Raw genomic sequence first — 20,162 nt, 5'->3', positions numbered from 1 at the left:
GGGGATCCAAATCAAATCCTGTGGCCGCCCCTGATGCCTGACACTGCCAGTTCCATTCCCATGTCAATTTAAGCTCTTGTTTGTCATTCTGCTAGTTAATTACAGCTAATTAAAGATACTCATCCATTACATTTATTTATATGTTTTGTCGCAAAGGATTAGCATGTTACATATACCAATAAAATACAGTAAAAACAAACGCAGCCTTTGACAGGCATCCCAGCTGAATCCTGCACACTGTTTACTCTTGCCAGGGAATTTCCCTATGACCATCTCTCTCTCTCTCTCTCCCCCCCCCCCCCACATTTCGCTTTATCACTGCCAGGTATTTCTCTAATACTAACACAGAAAGGTGGAACTGGGAACTGCTCAACTGGGGAAACCCAGCCAGATGGGCGGGGTATAAATTATAAAACTATTATTATTATTATTATTATTATTATTATTATTAACTGTGATGTTGCCTCTACCCTCTCTCAGAGTGGGAACTGTATGCAACCACACATATGTAGTTTAAGTTGTGAAGAGTCAAGATTGTCTTTAAGGATTAATAAGGTGTTGGTCAGGCACTCCCTAGCTTCACTAAAGGAGTTCAGAATTTCAGGACCGGAAGAGTTGCATCATAGCATACTGAAGTAACTTGCCAGTATTCTCTTGGAGACTCTGGTCTATCACCTTTGAGGAATCCTGGAGAGTGAGTGTGGTGCCACTGTGTGGAGATGTCACAAAAACAACATCATGGTGAAGTTGTGTAGCTGCGCATGACATCTGGACAAAGGAGGAGCCAATTCACTCCTGCTAACATGAAGGTGAGGGATTGCCAGCCTCATATAACCAACAGGCCTAAATCTATTTAATGCATGAAGGGAAGGAAGGAACTAATCAATCAAGATTTGTTCTCCCTCAGTCTACATCTAGATCTAGATCCAACTTATATACCAATAATTTGGTATGTTATTTACCTATATACCAATAATTTAGGAACTTTCAGCACAGAACTAAACTTTTTTTTGCCTGTGCAACACATGAATCCAACCTTTAGGGAGTTTCTAAGTAAACCATTTTTAACTTACCAAACGTAAATTTCTATGCTAAGGGAACTGGGGAATTTTGGAAGGATGTAGAAGGGCATATTTTAAAGAGAACAGCTTATATTTCCATGTTTTGCTGCATATTGTGTGGTTTTAAATCTCTGCTAGGGTTCTCTCACCAGAGTACTTGCCCCAGCAATTCTCCTTTTATACTTGTTTTCCCTCAGTACTCAGATATAACGATGCCACAGGACTGCCAAAGTGCGAGCCACGGGGACACAGGCTGGAGCAGACCAGCAACCCAAGAGGCAGACCAGGACCCAGGGATTCTGGCCCACTTTTGCCACATTCTGCTTGCAGTCTCTATGATGATCAACACAGCTCCCAGGGTGGGCTGCCTGCTTGGCGCCCTTCAAGTGCTGCGTCGGCTGGCTGGGCTCCCCCCTGCATAGGTGGCGCAGCATGCTCCTGCTGGGCAGAGATGCTCCTGTGGTGTCGGCAGTGAGGGCTTGGTTGCCATGGCAGACTCCTTCACCCTCCGTGCTCTCCCCCCCCCCCCCAGTGCATGAGCCCCAGGCATTGTTTGGTCACGCGACGCTGCTGAACCAGTCCTGCTGGGCAGTTCCTTAGAAAACCTCCTTTTTCTCCACTGTCACTACTCCTCTCCCTGCTGAGCCCCCTGCAATGGTGGAGAGGAGTGGGAGTGATGAGAAATGTCTTCTCAAAGATCAAGAGGAGGGTCTAGAGCCTGCAGCAGCCATGGCAGTGGCGTCCAGTGAAATTTCCTGAAGGGAAAGCAGAGGAAGGGGGGTGCGGGTGTTGGGAATTCCATTCCACCCTTTGCTGCAGACATGGGATTGTTACATGTCACATGTCTGTTTACATTCCAGCACAGATTGCTGGCACGAGCAGAACTTCCGCTCTGTATTGCTTTTGTTTTCAGTCTCTCTCCGAGAAGACAGCAAGGAGAGATGCCATGTTTTCTTTGTCCTGATTTATGTATAATAAATGCGTAGTTTAGTATCTGTCTACAGCCTCAGGCCTCTTCTGCTGCGCAGTTTGCACTGCTGAGGAAAGTCTGCTCAGGTCTGCAAGCTTGAGTCACTCCGCCTCTCCCATAGCCACCCCCGGCTGTAGGACACACTCGCCAGGCACCCGAGCAGCTAGTTACGCCACTGATTGCTCCTCCCTCCCTAAGGCTTGCAAAAACTTCCTGGGCTTTGGGAAGGAGGCACCAGGAGAACATTAAGGGGAATAGTCTCTAGGGAATAGTTCCCTAGTCCACTGACCACCCACCACTGAGCCTGGGCAAGCACCTTTGGGTGGTGGGAAAGCTTACACTTTGATGAGGTAACTGGGTGGTGGTCTTTCTCCCCCCTCCCCCGTGCCCCTTTTAAACTTTAAACCAAGGCAAGCTACTCTACTCACTTTAGAAATCTCTTAAGAAGGTCCTGGGAAATAACAGTGGCTTTGAGGTGCCCAGTGACACTGGTGGGAGAAAGATTTTAACTGGCATTTTTGTTAAGAAGGAAAATGTTCCTTGAAAAAAACACTTTTCTGCATTTGCTGTGGGGGCACCTGATTTTGAAAGTGGAGTGGCTTAAACAGGGTTTATTTCCAGGCAGAACTCACCAGACCTCAGTTCTGGCACCTCTCAGGCAGGTACCATTGCCTTCTAGAAAAATAGCACTGGGCTTGCCGTAAGTATTTAAGGGCACACCTCAAGTCTCTTGGCTTGAGGGAGAGATTTAGAACCTCCCTTTTCAGATGTTTCCAGGAATTGAGGTGTCTTGGGATACAAAGGTACCACACCTTCTTCTTTTCTTGCTTTAACCACCTGGGGGTCCCCATTTGAGGAGAGAGGCTACAAAATTGCCAGGCTGTGGGACAGCCCCCTCCCCTTGAGGCATGTCTGACCCCCACCATTGTATGCATTTTGTTGGTGAGCCAAGGCACACCTTTTTGCACATGGCTTGGGGTGGAATGTGAGTCCAGTGCACCACTCCCTCTGCAGGGCTGCCTGTTGGTTTTGCTCGCTGTTTGACACAGTTTAATGGATAGCTTGGTGTTGCTACACACTACAGATTTGCTTGTTGTTTTAAACTGTATGTAACCTGCCTATGTGGTGAAGAGCAGACTATAAATGGATATAAATAGACGTCCTGCTTTTAGACTCTTCTAGTAATATGGCTGCCTTGGATTCCATGTGGGCACCAAATTTCAAGATTTCATAGAGAAGAGCACCCTGGCAATTTTGATAGCCCATTGTTGCCATGCTCTGCACACATGTGTGCACCCATCCAGGGTGGCATGCGGGAGGCTTAGTGTGCGCAGCGGAAGGACACTCCCCTCCACTGCAGTCCGTACCTCAATTCTCCTTACTGCTGTTACTATTATTTACACCACTCTTATTTCAAGGAACTCCTGGTGGCATACAGGGGTCTCTTTTCCCCACCTAACATCCCTGTGAAGTAAACAATGCTGAGAGAGAGAGAGAGAGAGAGAGAGAGAGAGAGAGAGAGAGAGAAACTGGCTCCAAGACCTGAGTGGGCTTCATGACTGAATGAGGATTTGAGCCTGTGTCTGTCCACTCCTAGCCCTACCCTCCAACCCACTTTTTCTCTAAGGGGGTGATGGTCCACACTGTAGAGCAGGAGAGGATGGCAAGTGAGGCAGGAAGATTCAAGGACAATCAAAGAAACAATTAAACATTTCAGTGTAGTATCATATTGTATAAGGGGAGTAGGCGACGCTTTGGTCTAAACCACTGAGCCTAGGGCTTGCTGATCAGAAGGTCAGCGGTTTGAATTCTCGTGACAGGGTGAGCTCCCGTTGCTCGGTCCCAGCTCCTGCCAACCTAGCAGTTCGAAAGCATGTCAAAGTGCAAGTAGATAAATAGGTACCACTGCGGTGGGAAGGTAAACGGTGTTTTTGTGAATTGTGGCTTCTGTCATGGTGTCCTGTTGCAACAGAAGTGGTTTAATCCTGCTGGCCACATGATCCAGAAAGCTGTCTGTGGACAAACACCTGCTTCCTTGGCCTGAAGCGAGATGAGAGCCACAACCTCATAGTGGTCTAACTGTCCAGGGGTCCTTTACCTTTACCTAGTGCAGTACAGTATAGTATCAAAATATTTTTTTTTATTTACAGAATATGGATAGATATATTTTCAAAATGAGACCTAGGGCAGCAAGGGATATTGAGGACAATCGTAGCTGTGATCAAGAATCACTGTTCGGAGTGCGGGAGAAGACTCATTTAATTCAACATCAATAGCAGGCCCAAGCAAACCTCCAAAAAGAGAAAGTTTGTTTATATGTGGATAGCTATATGAGTCTCAGTTTCACATGGACTGGAAATGAAAATGTTCCTCAGCCTATGGGCTTGATCTGCGGTGAGAACCTTTCTAATTCCAATATGGCCCCAAAACAATATGAGAAAACACCTGTTGTCAAAACATGGACATCTGGCAAACAAGAATGTTCAGTATTTTAAAAGGCTGTTGGTACAGCAGAAATGCCAATAATCATATTTCAAAAAATGTGTAGAAATCTCAGATAAGATGCAGGTTATATCTTACCAAGTGGCTGAATTGACTACTCAACAGAAAAAATCAGGCAAAATAACTGAAGAATTTATTGATGATGCTGAGCTGCATTGTTTTATACTTTCTGGTTTGTCCTGTGATCATATTTTAAAGTAGTTCTGTTATGTTATAAACCAAGCACTGCTAGGAGTTCTTTCCTTTTGTTTTCCAATGTATTTGTTATCAATAAAAAGTTCTGTGTGGTGCAAGCAACCCCCCCCCCAAAAAAAAAGTGTGGCCCAGAGAAAAAAGTTTGAGAACCACTATTCTACCCATTGCATCACATAGACTCTTCCTTCTGGATCTGCTGCGGTGAGGAAAGCTTTGCCTCCTCCATTTCTGCCTGCGGTGAAGTTGATAAAGGTCCAGAAATCCCACCAGGGAAAAAGCCTCTAGAAGAAGGCAATGCTGAGGGAGGCATTATCTGCACCCGTCTTCCCAGGGCTGTGCGAAGGGTGGATGCAATGGCCATGAATCAATTAAAGCCTCTTCTGACACATGAAGCACAAGAGTTCCTGAGCCTGTTTTACAGGTTTGTCTGGAGCGGAAACAATATGAACTTGTCGCTATTGTAACTAGGACAAGGCAGATTCGTGCTTCGTGAGACTCTGGGTTCTTCCATGTACAAAACTGAGCATCTTGGAAGGGAGAAAAGGAACAAGCAGCAGGGGAAACAATGGTGGAACAAGATCTGTGGCTAGAATGTGCCTCGACTCAAGAGAAATGTAAGTTTATAAAAGTCAGGAGGGCAACAGCCTCATTCAGAAGATGGGGAAGTCCAGGAAGTGGGAAGCCGGGAAGTCAGCATTAATTACAAGCTTCTGGGCATCTAATGGGATTATTGCATTTGAAATGAAAAGGTGAAAGGCACTGATGCGAATCATGGGGAAAAGTTGTTATAAAAAACCCAGTTGCTGGAGCAGGGGCAGATAAGGAAAAAGAGTTTCTGGCACATTGAAATGGAGGGGAAAGATGTTTGGAAGTGCCTTTTGATACACTAGGTTCTTTGTACAGATAGGTAGCCGTGTTGGTCTGCCATAGTCAAAACAAAATAAAAAAATTCCTTCCAGTAGCACCTTAAAGACCAACTAAGTTAGTTCTTGGTATGAGCTTTCGTGTGCACCTTCTCACCCCTTGCTTTTTCCTGTAAGACCTATTGCAGTCGTTAAGAGTCGTTATCTGCCAATCACCCAATCCCACCACCCTTCTGAGTAATACCCCTCCCCACCTTCTCACTATATAGAAGGGTCTGGTGACTTCTGTTTCAGTGTATCTGAAGAAGTGTGCATGCACACGAAAGCTCATACCAAGAACTAACTTAGTTGGTCTTTAGGTTCTTTGCTACAGAAGTAGGTTCTTTTTCCAGTAATAGCTGAGATTCAGAGCAGAGTGTGTGTGTGTGTGTGTGTGTGAGAGAGAGAGAGAGAGAGAGAGAGAGGTTACAGAAAACCTTTCCACACATTATTTTATTATATACTTTAAATATTTACAGCCTACCTTTCTGCTAAGTTAAATACTTGATTGCGACCTGCATCCTGAACTCTTTGATCTGTCCTTTACATATGTTTGTAAACACACTTTCTGGCACATTTTAAGATGTGTACTTAAAACACCTTGCAATCTCTGTATTGGCCCTGAGCTTCCAGAGAGAGCATCAATAGTAGGCCTTTTTACGCATGAGTCTAAGGCACCCTTCCCCAACCTGGTGCTCTCCAAATTCCTTGTACTACATCATCATCATCATCATTATTACCCCACCCATCTTGCTGGGTTTCTCCAGCCACTCTGAGCGGCTTACAGCAAAATATTAAAATACAATAATCTATCAAATATTAAAAGCTTCCCTAAACAGGGCTGCCTTCAGATGCCTTCTAAAAGTCAGATAGTTGTTTATTTCCTTGACATCTGATGGGAGGGCATTCGACAGGGCAGGCACCACCACTGAGAAGGCCCTCTGCCTGGTTCCCTGTAGCCACACTTCTCGCAGGGAAGGAACTGCCAGAAGGCCTTCGGAGCTGGACCTCAGTGTTCAGGCTGAACAATGAGGGTGGAGATGCTCCTTCAGGTATACTGGGCCAAGGCCATTTAGGCAGTGGCGGAGCTCCATTCTCCGGCACTGGGGAGCAGAGAGCAGGTGGGAGTGTGGCACCCAGCATGTGCAGGGGCCCCCAGCCGCGATGGCACCCCACCAGGATTGCGCTGCCAGGGGTGGTGCACTCTCCCCACACTCCTCTTCCTCCACCAGTGCATTTAGGGCTTTCAAGGTCAGCACCAACACCTTGAATTGTCCTTGGAAACGTATTGGGAGCCAATGTAGGTCTTTCAGGACCAGTGTAATATGACAAGGCTATCTTGTCTAAAAGCTTGGCTACACATTGCATACCCAAGTGTGTAAGAAAACCCTGACTGGCCTCTTCTTCATCCCAGAAGAGGAAAGGCCCTTCCACTTGTGGGATTACATGAGAACCCCATTCCTGGAAGAGGCAACGTTCCACTTTCGATCATATGATGAGAACAGTAAATATGCTTAGCTGTGTAATAATCTAGAATTTAAAATAACATACCGGTTAATGCAGTAGAAACTGCCATATTCTTTCATTTTGTTTCAATTTCTGTTCCACTTCTTTACTCAGCATTGACAGTGACAGAGGCAATAAAAGCAGAAAATTATTAGTATGTAAATGAAGTAGGAGCTGAAATGAACTTCTGTTCTGTTGTATCACAGAGGCAGTGGGTGCTCACAAGCACCTTCTTGTCCCCAGCAGCTGCTGTTTAGAAGCACCTGCTGCCTCTAGACATGGAGGCTCTCCTAAGGTGTCTCATGGCTACCAGCTGCTGGTTTTTTCCTGCCCTCCATGAATTTGTCCAAACTTCTTCTTTGTAAGCTACCTGAAGTCCTGGTCTTCACGATGAAGCCTTGCACAGATACCTCACTAATTCAGAGGGTGGAGGCTCCTTAAGGCAGGGATGGAGCTATGCTCCCCCAGATGTTGTTCAACTCCGATCAGCCTCAGCCAGCATGGCCAGAGGTCAGCGATGGTGAGCACTGGAGTCCAACAACATCTGGAAGACCACAGTTCCCCTGCCCCGCCTTAAGAGGTGTGTTTCCTGAAATGCTTAGCAAATTGCACCTATTTATTTGTGCATTTTTACAACTGCTGTACATACATCATACATTGTCCGTCAGTTATCCATTTCCTAAGTACTTCCCAGTCCACCTGTCCGTGGCATTCTATACAAACCCTGAACAGCTGCATATCCTGATCTTCCACACATTTTTGTCTCAAGTCTTTTTTATTTTAGATTATTTGGAGATTTGATTGAATATTATACCCTCTAAAATATTCTCCCAAGCACTACCACTCTTTTTTAAACTGTGTCTCATTTTTATTTCTTATTTTCGCGGTCATAGATGCTAATTCTGTACATTCTATCAGTTTATTCTGCCAGATATCTTTCATAGGTTACTCTTTTTCTTTCCATTTTTTTGCGTAGACAACTCTAGCAGCAGCAGTCACATATAAATATAGGTTGAGAGCCGTCTTTGGTAAACCATTTCTTATTATCCCTAGTAGGAATGCCTCAGGTCTTTTAGGAAATGTAGGTTATGTATAGATAATTTCCCAGAATTCTCTAGTGTATTTACACAACCACAACATGTGTATCAAGGTTGCAAGTTGTGCCTTAGCATTGCATGTTTGCACACCTTGCAGTGAAGAGCACACCCACACATAGCCTCTCCAGGTGACAATCTCAACCAACACAAAGGTCAAAAGAGCCTGGGAAGCATTATTCCGCTTTCACCTCTGTACAGAAATTTCCCAGATTAGTAATTTTTCGGTAGTTCAGCTTTAGTGGGATCAAATGTTTTCCTCAGATGAGAGAACTATAAAAAGGCTTCTGGGAGGACATGTTCTGGTCATATCAGATTTTGGCCTTTTGATGGGCATGAACCAGCCCACAAGGCACTTTGAAGACCCATCCATTTCCCCAAGAGTTAGGCTGGGTCTATATGCATGGTGAGCTATGAGTTTCTTCTATTCAAACACAAAACATAAACAAAACTTCCCAGGTATCAGACCAGGTATCAGGTTGAACTTGAACCAGATGATGCCGTAAGCCAGGCTGGAGAACTCCCAGGTCCAGGGGCCAAGGCACCTGGCCCTCATCTCTCCCCAGGCCACACACCTCCCTGGCCCTCCAGCACATCCCCACAGTTTTTGCCTGGATGTTCTGTGTCCTTAATTCTCGTCATTCCTTTGCTTGCCTGGATGGAGGATAGAGAGGACTGTGAGTCTGCACAGAGACCAGCCAATTGTATAAAGGTAAGAATTATGGTCATTGCTCCACCCCTAAAGGTTGCCCAAAAGGGAACGTAGTCCCAGGCTGGAAAAAAGATCCCCACCTGTTTCTTCATATTGTCTTAAGCTGCTCTTATTTCCAGGTAGGAGTGGGAAGTGTTGTTTGTTTGGCTTTATCTAAATGTGGGGAAGAAGTTAGGAATGGATTCCTCAGCCCACCTCCTGAATTGGTACAGTCAGCCCAGTCTAAAACATTTTTCTGCCTGAGGCAAAGAACAAGAAGACAGTGTCCTCCTCTCTCCTTCTACCTACAAAAGCTAACTGAACTGAGAGCTGTGCCTAAGAAGAGCTTGCTGCATCAGGCCAGTAGCCCATCGAGCCTGACAACCTGTTCTCATCATGGCCAGCCAGATGCCGGGGAGAAGCCTGCCACTCACTCCAGTGCTGTCACTGGAGCAGGGCACTTGAGGGTAGTGGCTAAGGGAAGAGATGCTGGGCTGGCGCATACACCTTTGTGTGTTCTGCAACAGCACTTGACTCCCTACCCCTCCACACCTTGGGCACAGTCTGCTGTCCCATCACAGCAGTCTACATTTATTACAACACTGCAATACGCTCCAACCGCTGAGACACACCTCTGCTTCTAGATAGAAGAGATACATATGGCAAGAGAAAGAATTTCCCACTTCACAACAGCAAGGCTGCAAAACAGGGTCTTCTGGTCTTCCTTTTCGCACCTCCCTCCGGCTCACTGTTTGCACAACAGCCTTCCTTAGGAGATAAGCATGTCTTGAGATAGCATGCAGGAGACTAAATCTTGTCAAGGATGCCTGTGGTTATAGCTTGTGCAGATCTTATATTCCACCCAGCCCCTGCCTTGCTCACAAACACCTATCTGGGACTTGAATTCATTAATAACTTTGTTGTTTCAAATCTTCCTGTCACAACCTCATTATTCTGGAAGAGTGATAGTATGCGCAGAAACCTGCAGCCTCCAGTTCCCTCCCTCCCCTTCTCTCTGCGTGTGGCATTTCACCAACACAAAGACTCATGCACCTGCCATAGGCGCTGCAGCAGGTGAATGCTTGACACTAAGATCAGACTGGAGGCCAGCAACAGATAATTTTTGGATAATGACATTTATGTGCTTGTGCAGTTTGCAGGAAAAACAGGAGGGTATCAACTCCTGCCAAATTCAGTAGAGCCATATTCAGTCATTTCAGATATTGATCTTGGCACCTCTGGGTGAGCAGCATTCAGAGGGAGTGAGTCACTCATTTGGATCACTGAGGGCAGAAGCAGTCTCAGCAGGCATAGCTCCACCTCTGGGCCCTTTAGCCTGGTCTATTTATTGTCATTTTAAATTGACTGTGATGCTAGAGGCACAGGAACTATTATGCATAAACAAAAGGCCTTTATTAAATATTGTCTATTAAATTGCATTTTCACTGCTCGCCTTATTCTGCATATAAGTTGCAGTACCACTTTGATTATGCAACATTGAAATCCTTTCATTTGTTGCCTAAATGTTTAGTAGTTGATAAAATCCATTAATTGGACCATTTCTGAAGCCTTGTTTGAGCACAAGGAGGCCAGCAAGAAATATTATGGGGGAAATGAATGTGCTTCCAATATTAATAGGTTCTATTTCTAGTAAGCCTGCCTCGCTGTCTTTTTTACAGCCACATAAGGAGGACTAGAGGCTTTATAGGCTGATGTGACGCCTAGTACTGTTCTTTCCTAGGCAGTGACTCATCCCTTTGCATGCACTAATATTGAAAGCAAAGCAACTTTCTGTGGGTAATCATTGCCATGAGCAAGAGAGGCAGCAGACGGATCACCCTGAGCTTGTCTGTAGCAGTGAAGGTTGCAAAATTAAGCCTGTAACTTCAGCCCCAGTAATCTCAATTAGGGAAAAATTAGGACACACTCCCCTACTTCAGGTCTTCTGGCTGAGGGGCTCTAGGATCTAGAAGCTGGTGGAGCTTGAGCCTGAGTTGTTGCCCCGGCATGATATAGATGCCAGAGGAATTCCCCTCACATGTCAGCAGAACCTTCAGGAAGCAGAGCCCTCATGGCTCTGAAGCAGGGCAGCATGTTCTTGTTATAAGGAAAAAACTGCTCCTTTTCCCTTATGGGGTACCCAAGAGCCCATATAGACTCCTTTTGTAGGTTCTCTATCGGTAGGAGAAAATAACAGAAACCAACCAGAGAATATTGAGAAGCAAGGCAGCTAGTAAGCCTGATCTTTATTAAAGCTGTTCCAACAGGGTGCTCCCACCACACACAGGAGGGGGGGAGGGACCCCGAGCCACGTGCACAAGCCCTTATATAGACATTTTAAATTGCCCGCCCTGGAGTCCGACCACCCCCCAGATACATCATACCTACATCACAGAAGGGGTGTAGCCCAAGACCACCCCCTTAATACATCAGAGAAGGGGCGGACTACAACAGAAATCTGAGTGAGTTGGTTTTTTTCTCCTGTCTGCTAGGTTACTTGGTTAGATTACCTGGGCATCCTGGCCACTCTTGTTATGATAATTACTCAATTCCTGAATCCAGGTCACAGGCTCACATCCTATTCATATCTTGAATGTGCCCTTAAGACAGGATTTGTGAAAGAGACAATGGGGAGATTTCCCATTTTCCTTCGACCTTGCAGAGAAATATTTGAGGTCATTTTGGGAGAGAAAATGGCTTCAGGACTTTTCTGTGGGTTTCAGACATGTGGTTTACATATTTGTATGTCTTTGCTTGGTACATTTATGAACAACTATTTTATATATATAAGACCTTAAAATTCTTATAACATTCTGTTTCACTGCCTGAAGCAAAACGGGACGGTGCCGCCGCCCGCCCACCAAAGCGTCGCTCACTGGGGTCATGCTGCTGCGGCGTCCAGCGAGATCTCATGGCACTCTTGCGAGATCTCAATGGAAGCCACCGCCACTTCTCCAGCGCCAGCAGCAGGGGGAGCAGGGCATGTGCTGCACAGCAACCCTGCGGGATTCTGCCGCCTGAGGCAGCTGTCTTAGTTTGCCTCAGGGTGGGCCAGCCCTGCTGTGAAGATATGCCAGAGGAGCAGACAAAAAGGGCTGTGTCCCAAAATGACATGGATAGCCATGTTCAAATATATAAAAGGATGTCACATAGAGGAGGGAGAAAGGTTGTTTTCTGCTGCTCCAGAGAAGTGGACACGGAGCAATGGTTCCAAACTACAAGAAAGAAGATTCCACCTAAACATTAGGAAGAACTTCCTGACAGTAAGAGCTGTTTGACAGTGGAATTTGCTGCCAAGGAGTGTGGTGGAGTCTCCTTCTTTGGAGGTCTTTAAGCAGAGGCTTGACAACCATATGTCAGGAGTGCTCTGATGGTGTTTCCTGCTTGGCAGGGGGTTGGACTCGATGGCCCTTGTGGTCTCTTCCAACTCTAGGATTCTATGATTCTATGATTCTATGATTCTAGGGATGGCAGCACACTCCTGGGCAAAATGCTGGACTAGGTGGACTTGGGTCAGATCCAATGCTGTTAAGTCTTGTTTTCTCATTCATGTGGTCTTAAAATGCTTTTTCAGCATCTGTATGAATTTAGAAATAAATGCATGCACTGTAGTGGAATTAGCTTCTGCTTAAACAGAGAGCCCACCACCTCCCCAAACCATTTATTTGATACCTTTGAAGGTTTATTCTAATGTTTAGCTAGACTTTGCTTCTTTGAAGTTTCTACCCTCTAGTTAAAGTCCTGCCCTCTGGAACAACAGAGAGCAAGTTGGCTCTATCTGCATCCTGACAGCCCGTCAGATATTGGAAGAAGAATGCACACCCGTCTCTTCAGACTAAGCACACCCAGCTCTTTCAATCCTCAGAGGATTTGGTTTCCAGATCCATCACCACCCTGGCACCTAAAAGATGAGTGACCGTCAGGTGAGCTTCTGATGAGATGACTGCTGCTGAGGAAGAGAGAGAGCTGAAGCATCTGGTATCTCAGCAGAACCAACTTTCTTTCTCTCCTTTGGCTGCAGCCTGATGGAGTGACATTTTTTAAAATTTGCAAATATGCAAGTTGAGCAAGGGCAGAGGGAAGTAGCTTGAGCAAATCCACTGTCCTGCATCAGAGACAGGCCAGAGCCTTCACATTGTTTCCCAGGTCTCAAAACTAGCACTCACTTTCATTCTTGGTCTGCCTCTTCCAACCCCCCCCCTCCCAATTCTATTATTTACTCATATGCACCCACCTCCAGCTGGTGTCTCCAGCTGTTTGGGGGTTTTTTAAGCCATTTTGGCTCACTTACCTGTAATTCTCCTAACAACAACTGTTGATTGGCATGCCTGACTTTTAAGAAGGTCCCTTAACCCTCATTTGATCTGACCCCAGACTTCCTGCAATTAGATATAATTCTACAACCATCTACAATCTATCAGAGAATGATTTAGGCTGTAATCCAATCCACACTTACCTTGAAGTAAGCCCCATTGAATTCAATAGGACTTCCTTCTGAGTACACATTGTTAGGATCCTGCTATTATTTTAACTTCCCAGCCCATCCCAAGAGCAAACTGGAATTTCAGCCAGGCCACCAGTTGAGTCGTCCAGTGGGCTGCTCTGGCTGCCGATCTGTTAAATGCATTTTGCAATTAACATTAAGCCAAGGCACACATAGGTTTGTTCCTTCAATACTGTAGGGTCTGGACAGGATTTAGAAACACTGGGCATAAGCCTTGTTGTGATAGCAACATTTTCTACATATTTTACTGTAGAATCTTTTTGCTATAGAGAAATATTCTTGAAATCAATGTGCTGTATTACAGTCAAAGATAGTCAAATGGGTCTTTCAGACTAATAATTTTATTGCTTCTTTTTATTAGCAACACATTTTATTCATATTTATTCATATCACTTTGATGAAATGCACATGCATATCTTGAAGTATGACATTTTGGTCTCTGAATGGGAAAAAGCTCTTGTTGACAAATATGACTGAGCTGATGAATTCAAATTCAAATATCTCAAGGGCTGTCACACGGAAGACAGAGCAACCTTGTTTTCTCCTGCTCCAGAGGGCAGAACCGGAACCAATGGCTTCAAGTTACAAGAAAGGAGATTCTGACTAAACATCAGGAAGAACTTTTGGACTGTGAGTAAGAGCCCTTTGACAATGGAACCGACTCCCTTGAGAGGTTGCGGACTCTCCTTCCTTGGAGGTTGGGTGGCCATCTGTCATGGATGCTTTAGCTGATATTTCTGCATCGCAGCGGGTTGGACTGGATGACCCCTGGGTCCCTTCCAACTCTACAGTTCTAGGATTCTATGAATCCAAAATGGTTCAAATGGGTTTAAAAGCCTGTGTTAAAAGAATCATTTTCTACTACAGTGGTACCTCGGGTTACAGACGCTTCAGGTTACAGACGCTTCAGGTTACAGACTCCACTAACCCAGCAGTAGTACCTCGGATTAAGAACTTTGCTTCAGGATGAGTAAGTAAGTAATTTTATTTACGGCCATAGGCCCATACAGGTAAGAACAGAAATCGTGCTCCGGTGGTGCGGCAGCAGCGGGAGGCCCCATTAGCTAAAGTGGTGCTTCAGGTTAAGAATAGTTTCAGGTTAAGAATGAATTAAGTTCTTAACTCGAGGTACCACTGTGTGTTTTGCTTGAGATAGTAACTATTTAAAAGCATTTCTTTCATCTTGGTTGTGCTATAAAGTCCTGTTTAGATTCAAACCACACCTGCAAATGTACATTTCCCTTCTGCAGATGGCATAAGTGAGTCCCGCTTGCAAGGGAGCAGTTGGGAGCTCACACATATGACATCAGATTGAAGCAGGTGTGTGGTTTGGGCCAAATTAGGTCCATAGGGTCCACACCCCGCATTTGGGAGGAGGCAGCAAGTAAATAATTTACATTTTTTTGCATTCTCACAGTTCTTTGCATAATAAGTTATATCCTAAATCTCTTGCCCAGTGTATCATCACAGATTTTAGCTGTTCATCTTCTTTCTCCCATTCTTATAATAATTTGTACATGTGGGGAAATACTTTAATGGTATTTTCTAGTAGGTCTCTTTCAAACTGTGAGATTTGATTTGAGAAATTATTCCTTTTATCCATTTTTAAAGTTTTGTTAAGTTGATGATATTGTAACCAATCAGTTACTTTTTGATCTAACTCTGGTTTCTCTTCAGATCATATAAATCTTTCGCCTTTAACTGAACCATAGCTTTTTGTTTACTTTCTTTTTTCTTTTTAAATAATTTTTATTAACAGGCCAATCACATCACATTGTCCAAATCACATTAGTTCCAAATTATACAGCCAAATTTTAAATTTCGTTGGGGGTACCCATACATCAAGCTCCGCACGAGTCCAAAACTCCGGACAAGTCCAAGCATCACTTATATTACTGCTTTAATTAGACAGTTCTATCCAGTTCGATCCGGATAGTCCTTTATTACTTTCTTTCTCTTCTTGTTGTTATCGTATATTCCTTTCTTTGTGATCTCTGATGATTTTCACAAGCAGATTGAAAACAGGCATCTCTGTGTGGGTTTTGTACTCTTCAAAGATCATATCGCTCAGGGACAGCCTCTGTTCAACGCTTCCATAAACAAAATTAATCTTCGGTCTGTCCTTTATTTTTCTCAGGCTTGCCAAATAAATCAAATGAATCAGGGGGCTCTGTCAGGTCAAGCTTGCGTTCCAACATTCCTTCTCTTTCGAACGATCCTGATTCTCCTCCCCCCGTCCTTCTTTCTCCGGCAAGCCTGTCTTGGCGAGACGCCATTTTTTAACTGCGTCATAAAAATTTTCCTCTTTCTCACCGTTCACCAATCCTCTCTCCTGTTATAATCCATCCCACACAGTTCTTAAATTCCTGCTTGTGATTAATAAAAACGCAACGATCTTATTTCTATCTGGGGTGAAGGGTTATTAATATCACATCGTACAAAGAAAAAAAAAGTTTTTTCCTCCACCCCCCCTTCGTTCCAAACATACAGTCTCCTAGTGGTGATTCATCAGAAGATTTACTTATCCATCCATCACTCCCGGTCACAGAGATCCATTAATCAGCAGTCTTATCTCTCGAGCATTACTTGATGTATGTGCTTCAGCTTCATTTCCAATCATATGTTTCCAATTATAATTCCGAGCTGAAGCAACCAGCACGTGCTAATTGGAATCGGCGTCAGGAAGATCTGACTTCACCGAGGGCTCGTGCCAAGTGTTCAGCACCCCCATCTCTCGGATCAGGGGGTGCATTGTGAACACCGCTGGCAAGGCAGCGCCCCCCCATCTCCTGGGGGGGGGGGTAGGAAGACTGCATACTTCCCAAAGCAGCCTCTTAATTACCTCGTATGGGTCAGAGAGATGTTATTGTCGGCCATCTTCCAACGCGCCACCTGGTGGCCCCCGCTTTTGGTTTACTTTCACACACAAAACTACAGCCATGTTGGCTGGTGGCTACTATTTACTGCTTACATCTGTTACCATATAGCCTTGTGTGTGTGTGTGTGTGTATGTATGTATGTATATATATATATATATATATATATATATATATATATATTACATGCATACACTGATGGAACGCATGAGGGAATTTTTAACCTAGAGTCAGCATGCACAAAACTGGTATTTCCAGAAAAGGGAATGAGCAACAAGACAAGACAGAGTTCAGAGCACTTGTATATGCAGGGTTTTGTGTCTTTTAAAAACAAAAACAGAGCATGCAGCACTCAGATTGAATTAACTATTATTCAGTTATATCTTTAGAGGGGAGAGAGATGGGGAATAGCAAGCAAGATGGAGCAGCATAGGTGTGATATGAGAAGGCAGAAGCGAGGGGGTGACTAATGACTTGAATAAAGAGATAAGAGCATATTAGAAGATAGGAAGACATATAAGATTAGTGAAAAGGTGAGAAAATATAAATAGCACCTTGTTTGTAGGCAACACATCAAAAGTCTTGGGGAATTAGAGTGGCCAGGAAGGAAGCAGAATTAGAGCGTGAAGGGTGAATGTTACTTCTTCCAAGTGGGTAGGGAGGGAGTCTTCTTCAGGGGGTCTACTCTACTATGAACCAGGAGACCATTTTTTGCACCAGTGCACTGGGCTCACAGGGTGTTGTTCACTATGATTTGTGATGGCCAGGACATCATAGCCATAGCGGTTTATTACCTAGGAACATCCAGGAGAAAGGCAGTGATGGAGAAATGCAGGCACAGTTAACCTCTTTGATTCTTCCTAACCAAATCTAGTTGGGATTATCCTTAAAGGCTTGGTCTTTCAAGGAACGGCTTCACTAACAAAGGAAGGGAAGGGCATTTGCAGTTCCAGTAGGATTTTTCATATCCTGACATGAGTGGTGGTGGTTATAAAAGGGTGTGGAAGGTTGCAAAAGGGATCCATGTGTACCTTTAGGGTGTGATTTCCTAATCTGAATGGATGCTGATTCATTTATGGTGTTGTTCTAACAGTGGGTTTTACTCTGCTTTCTTGTGCAGCGCTCTTTACTTCTCTGGGGGTTTCTCCAAAGCCCATAAATAGAAGTGCAGTGGGGTTTGATTAGACTGGAGACGGACTGGTGTTTATTCAAAGTGAAATGGGCCACTTTGGAGAGATCAGGCAATCTTCCAACCGTTGAACTTCACCCACAAAGGCACACTCCTCCATTGTATCCTGAGACAGGCAGATGCCAACCAACCAATCTATGTGTAATTTCTGAATCTGCAGTTGATTTAAACATTAGCAGCTTCACACCAGCTATCTAGGCCAGCATCCTATTCTCACTGTAGCCAACCAATTTCTTTTAAAAATAAATATATATTTTTGCATTTTCTATTTTACATAAACAAATGAATTACCGTATATTTCGCCCTATAGGACGCACATTTTCCCCTCCAAAAATGAAGGGGAAATGTGTGTGCGTCCTATGGGGCAAATGCAGGCTTTCGCTGAAGCCTGGAGAGCAAGAGGGGTCGGTGTGCACCGACCCCTCTTGCTCTCCAGGCTTCAGGAAGCTCTGCGCAACCTTCAGGAGACCGGCTCCGAGGGTTGCGCAGAGCTGCCTGCAGTCCCGGGCTCAGCGCAGCTCTGCGCGGCCATCGGGAGCGGGGCGCGAAGTCCCGCTCGGCTCCCGATGGCTGCGCAGAGCTGCCTGCAGTCCCGGGCTCAGCGCAGCTCTGCGCGGCCATCGGGGGGGGGGGCAAAGTCCCGCCCGGCTCCCGGTGGCTGCGCAGAGCTGCCTGCAGTCCCGGGCTCAGCACACTTCTCCCCATCGCCAGCCCCACAAGCTCGGGGGACAGCGGGGAGGCGGAGCGCGCCTTCCCGCTGTTCCCCGACCTGGTTCTTCCAGCCCCGCACCTGGGGGGGAAATAATTTTTTTTCTTTATTTCCCCCCCAAAAAACTAGGTGCGTCCTATGGGCCGGTGCATCCTATGGGGTGCAAAATACGGTAAATACATAAACGTATAATCCCTTCTGACTTCCCTCCCCACCACCGTAGATCTTAATGTAATGATTTCCCCCTCGGGCTCTCTATCATAACTCTATTTTTATAAATCCTTTGTCAATCCATAGTTCAAATTTTTACTACAAGTTTTCTGTCAATCCTACCAGTGTATGTAGTTGTTTACAATAGCTTTTCAAATAAATTATAAACTTTCCCCATTCTTTATTAAAGACCTCCTCTTCCTGGTTTGTAATTCTTCCTGTAAGTTTTGCCATTTTGTCATAGTTCATCAATTTTGTCTGCCACTCTTCTTTGGTCAGAGTTGTACCATCTTTCCATTCCTGGGCTAAGCACAGCTGTGGTCACATACATAAATAGTTTTGTCTGGTCCTTCGGGGTAAGGAGCCAACCAGATTTCTAAGGGAAGCCTGAAAGCAGGACCTGAGCACAAGAGCAAGTCTCTTCTCTGTGGTTTCCAGCAACTGATACTCAGAAGCATTCCTGCCTCTGCATTTGTCATTTGCTAGGGTACATATTCCTTGAAAAGCTGATGGTGTAGCTATTCCTTTTGACACACTTGTATACCTAGACTGGAACATATGTTTTTGCTCCAGTCTAACCAGTCTGCGGGGTGGGGAGTATGAACACTGCTGATCTTTAGACAGGCATATAAAGTCCATTTATGTAGACTATGGATTGCAGAACTCAGGCGACTGCCTAAAACTGTCTGTTGCAAATCGCCAGAGTCCCAGAGGCACTTGATGGGAAGGAAATGCCTCTGTCTTGCTTCAGTCAGGCTTGTAAATCAGTGCAGGCAGAAATGGATTCACTCCTTGCTGTTTGTAGCCGTGCTAGATGTGGCCACTTTGCTATTAGAAATGAATCAGCTAGATGCTGGACATCAAGTGCTGGTTGAATAGAAAATATTTCTCTGCACATAACATATGATGCTTGATGGTAGCACTTAAATTGGCTAGCTATGTTTTCAGACTCTTTACCCTTACTGGAAATGATGAAATGCTGATGATGCAATGTATCTCAAGTGGACCCAGCAGCCTTGTTCTTTGCAGGCCCAGCCCATCTTAAAGGGGAAATACAGGAAGCTCTTAAGGAAATTAAGTGGGAAAGAGTTTCTCATGCTGGCATCGCATGAATGACGTTTCTCCACTCCTTAAAGGGACTTGGGGGCTGGAACCTGAAACTCATTGACCATCCAAGTATGCTACTTGGAAGATTTATATTTATTTTAATAAAGAATTCTGATACCTTGGCAGGAGTACTGTGAGAACCCTAGTTTAGGGGGCAGAGCACGGGGCATCCGGGTGGTGCCTGCTTGCTATAGCCCTTTTGGTATTAAAGAATCCCAACAAATGCTCTTCAAATACACCTCATTCTTGCAATTTAAGCAGAATGGGTTGTAAGAGTGAACCAGTGCACCTTGCTAAATTTTATGCACACTCAGTTCTGAAATGGCACACTTGATTATTGGATGCGGAGGGTAGTTAATGTTGGATCTATACATGGGCCATAGCTGCAATTAAGATGATTTAGGCCTCTCTTCTGAAGCTGTGAAGTTGCTGACTTGACAGATTACTGGAGTTGGCCGTGTTTTCCTTTTAAATGAAGGCATTTTTAGCTAATAAAGTGAGTCAGGCCCTTGGTGAGTGGTATCAATTTCCATGCTGAGCTACAGAGCCCTGTGTTTGCAAGGAAGTAAATCTTTGGTAAAGAGTCCAGCAGAAAATGAAACCTGTGTTTGCAGGATAGGGGGTGTGGCATTTTGGCAAATTGTTA

The 20,162-nt window shown here is 44.9% G+C and overlaps 1 protein-coding gene across 3 annotated transcripts in view; it reads left to right on the top strand.

Moving 5' to 3' along the window:
* Positions 1-5,160: 5,160 nt before the first annotated feature.
* Positions 5,161-20,162, top strand: part of PTPN3 (protein tyrosine phosphatase non-receptor type 3) — a 94,442-nt gene continuing 79,440 nt past the window's right edge. For 2 of the 3 annotated variants that reach the window (XM_079949397.1, XM_079949396.1), the window contains exon 1: positions 5,161-5,342. In XM_079949397.1, coding sequence (XP_079805523.1) covers positions 5,294-5,342 — 49 coding nt within the window. In that variant the 5' untranslated portion in view covers positions 5,161-5,293. The remainder of the gene's footprint in view (positions 5,343-20,162) is intronic. The other variant, XM_079949394.1, reaches the window with a different exon arrangement.

Source organism: Podarcis cretensis (assembly GCF_951804945.1).
Source record: "Podarcis cretensis genome assembly, chromosome: 13".
In the NCBI taxonomy this organism is placed as follows: Eukaryota; Metazoa; Chordata; class Lepidosauria; order Squamata; family Lacertidae; genus Podarcis; species Podarcis cretensis.
This window is presented reverse-complemented; position numbering and strand designations above follow the sequence as displayed.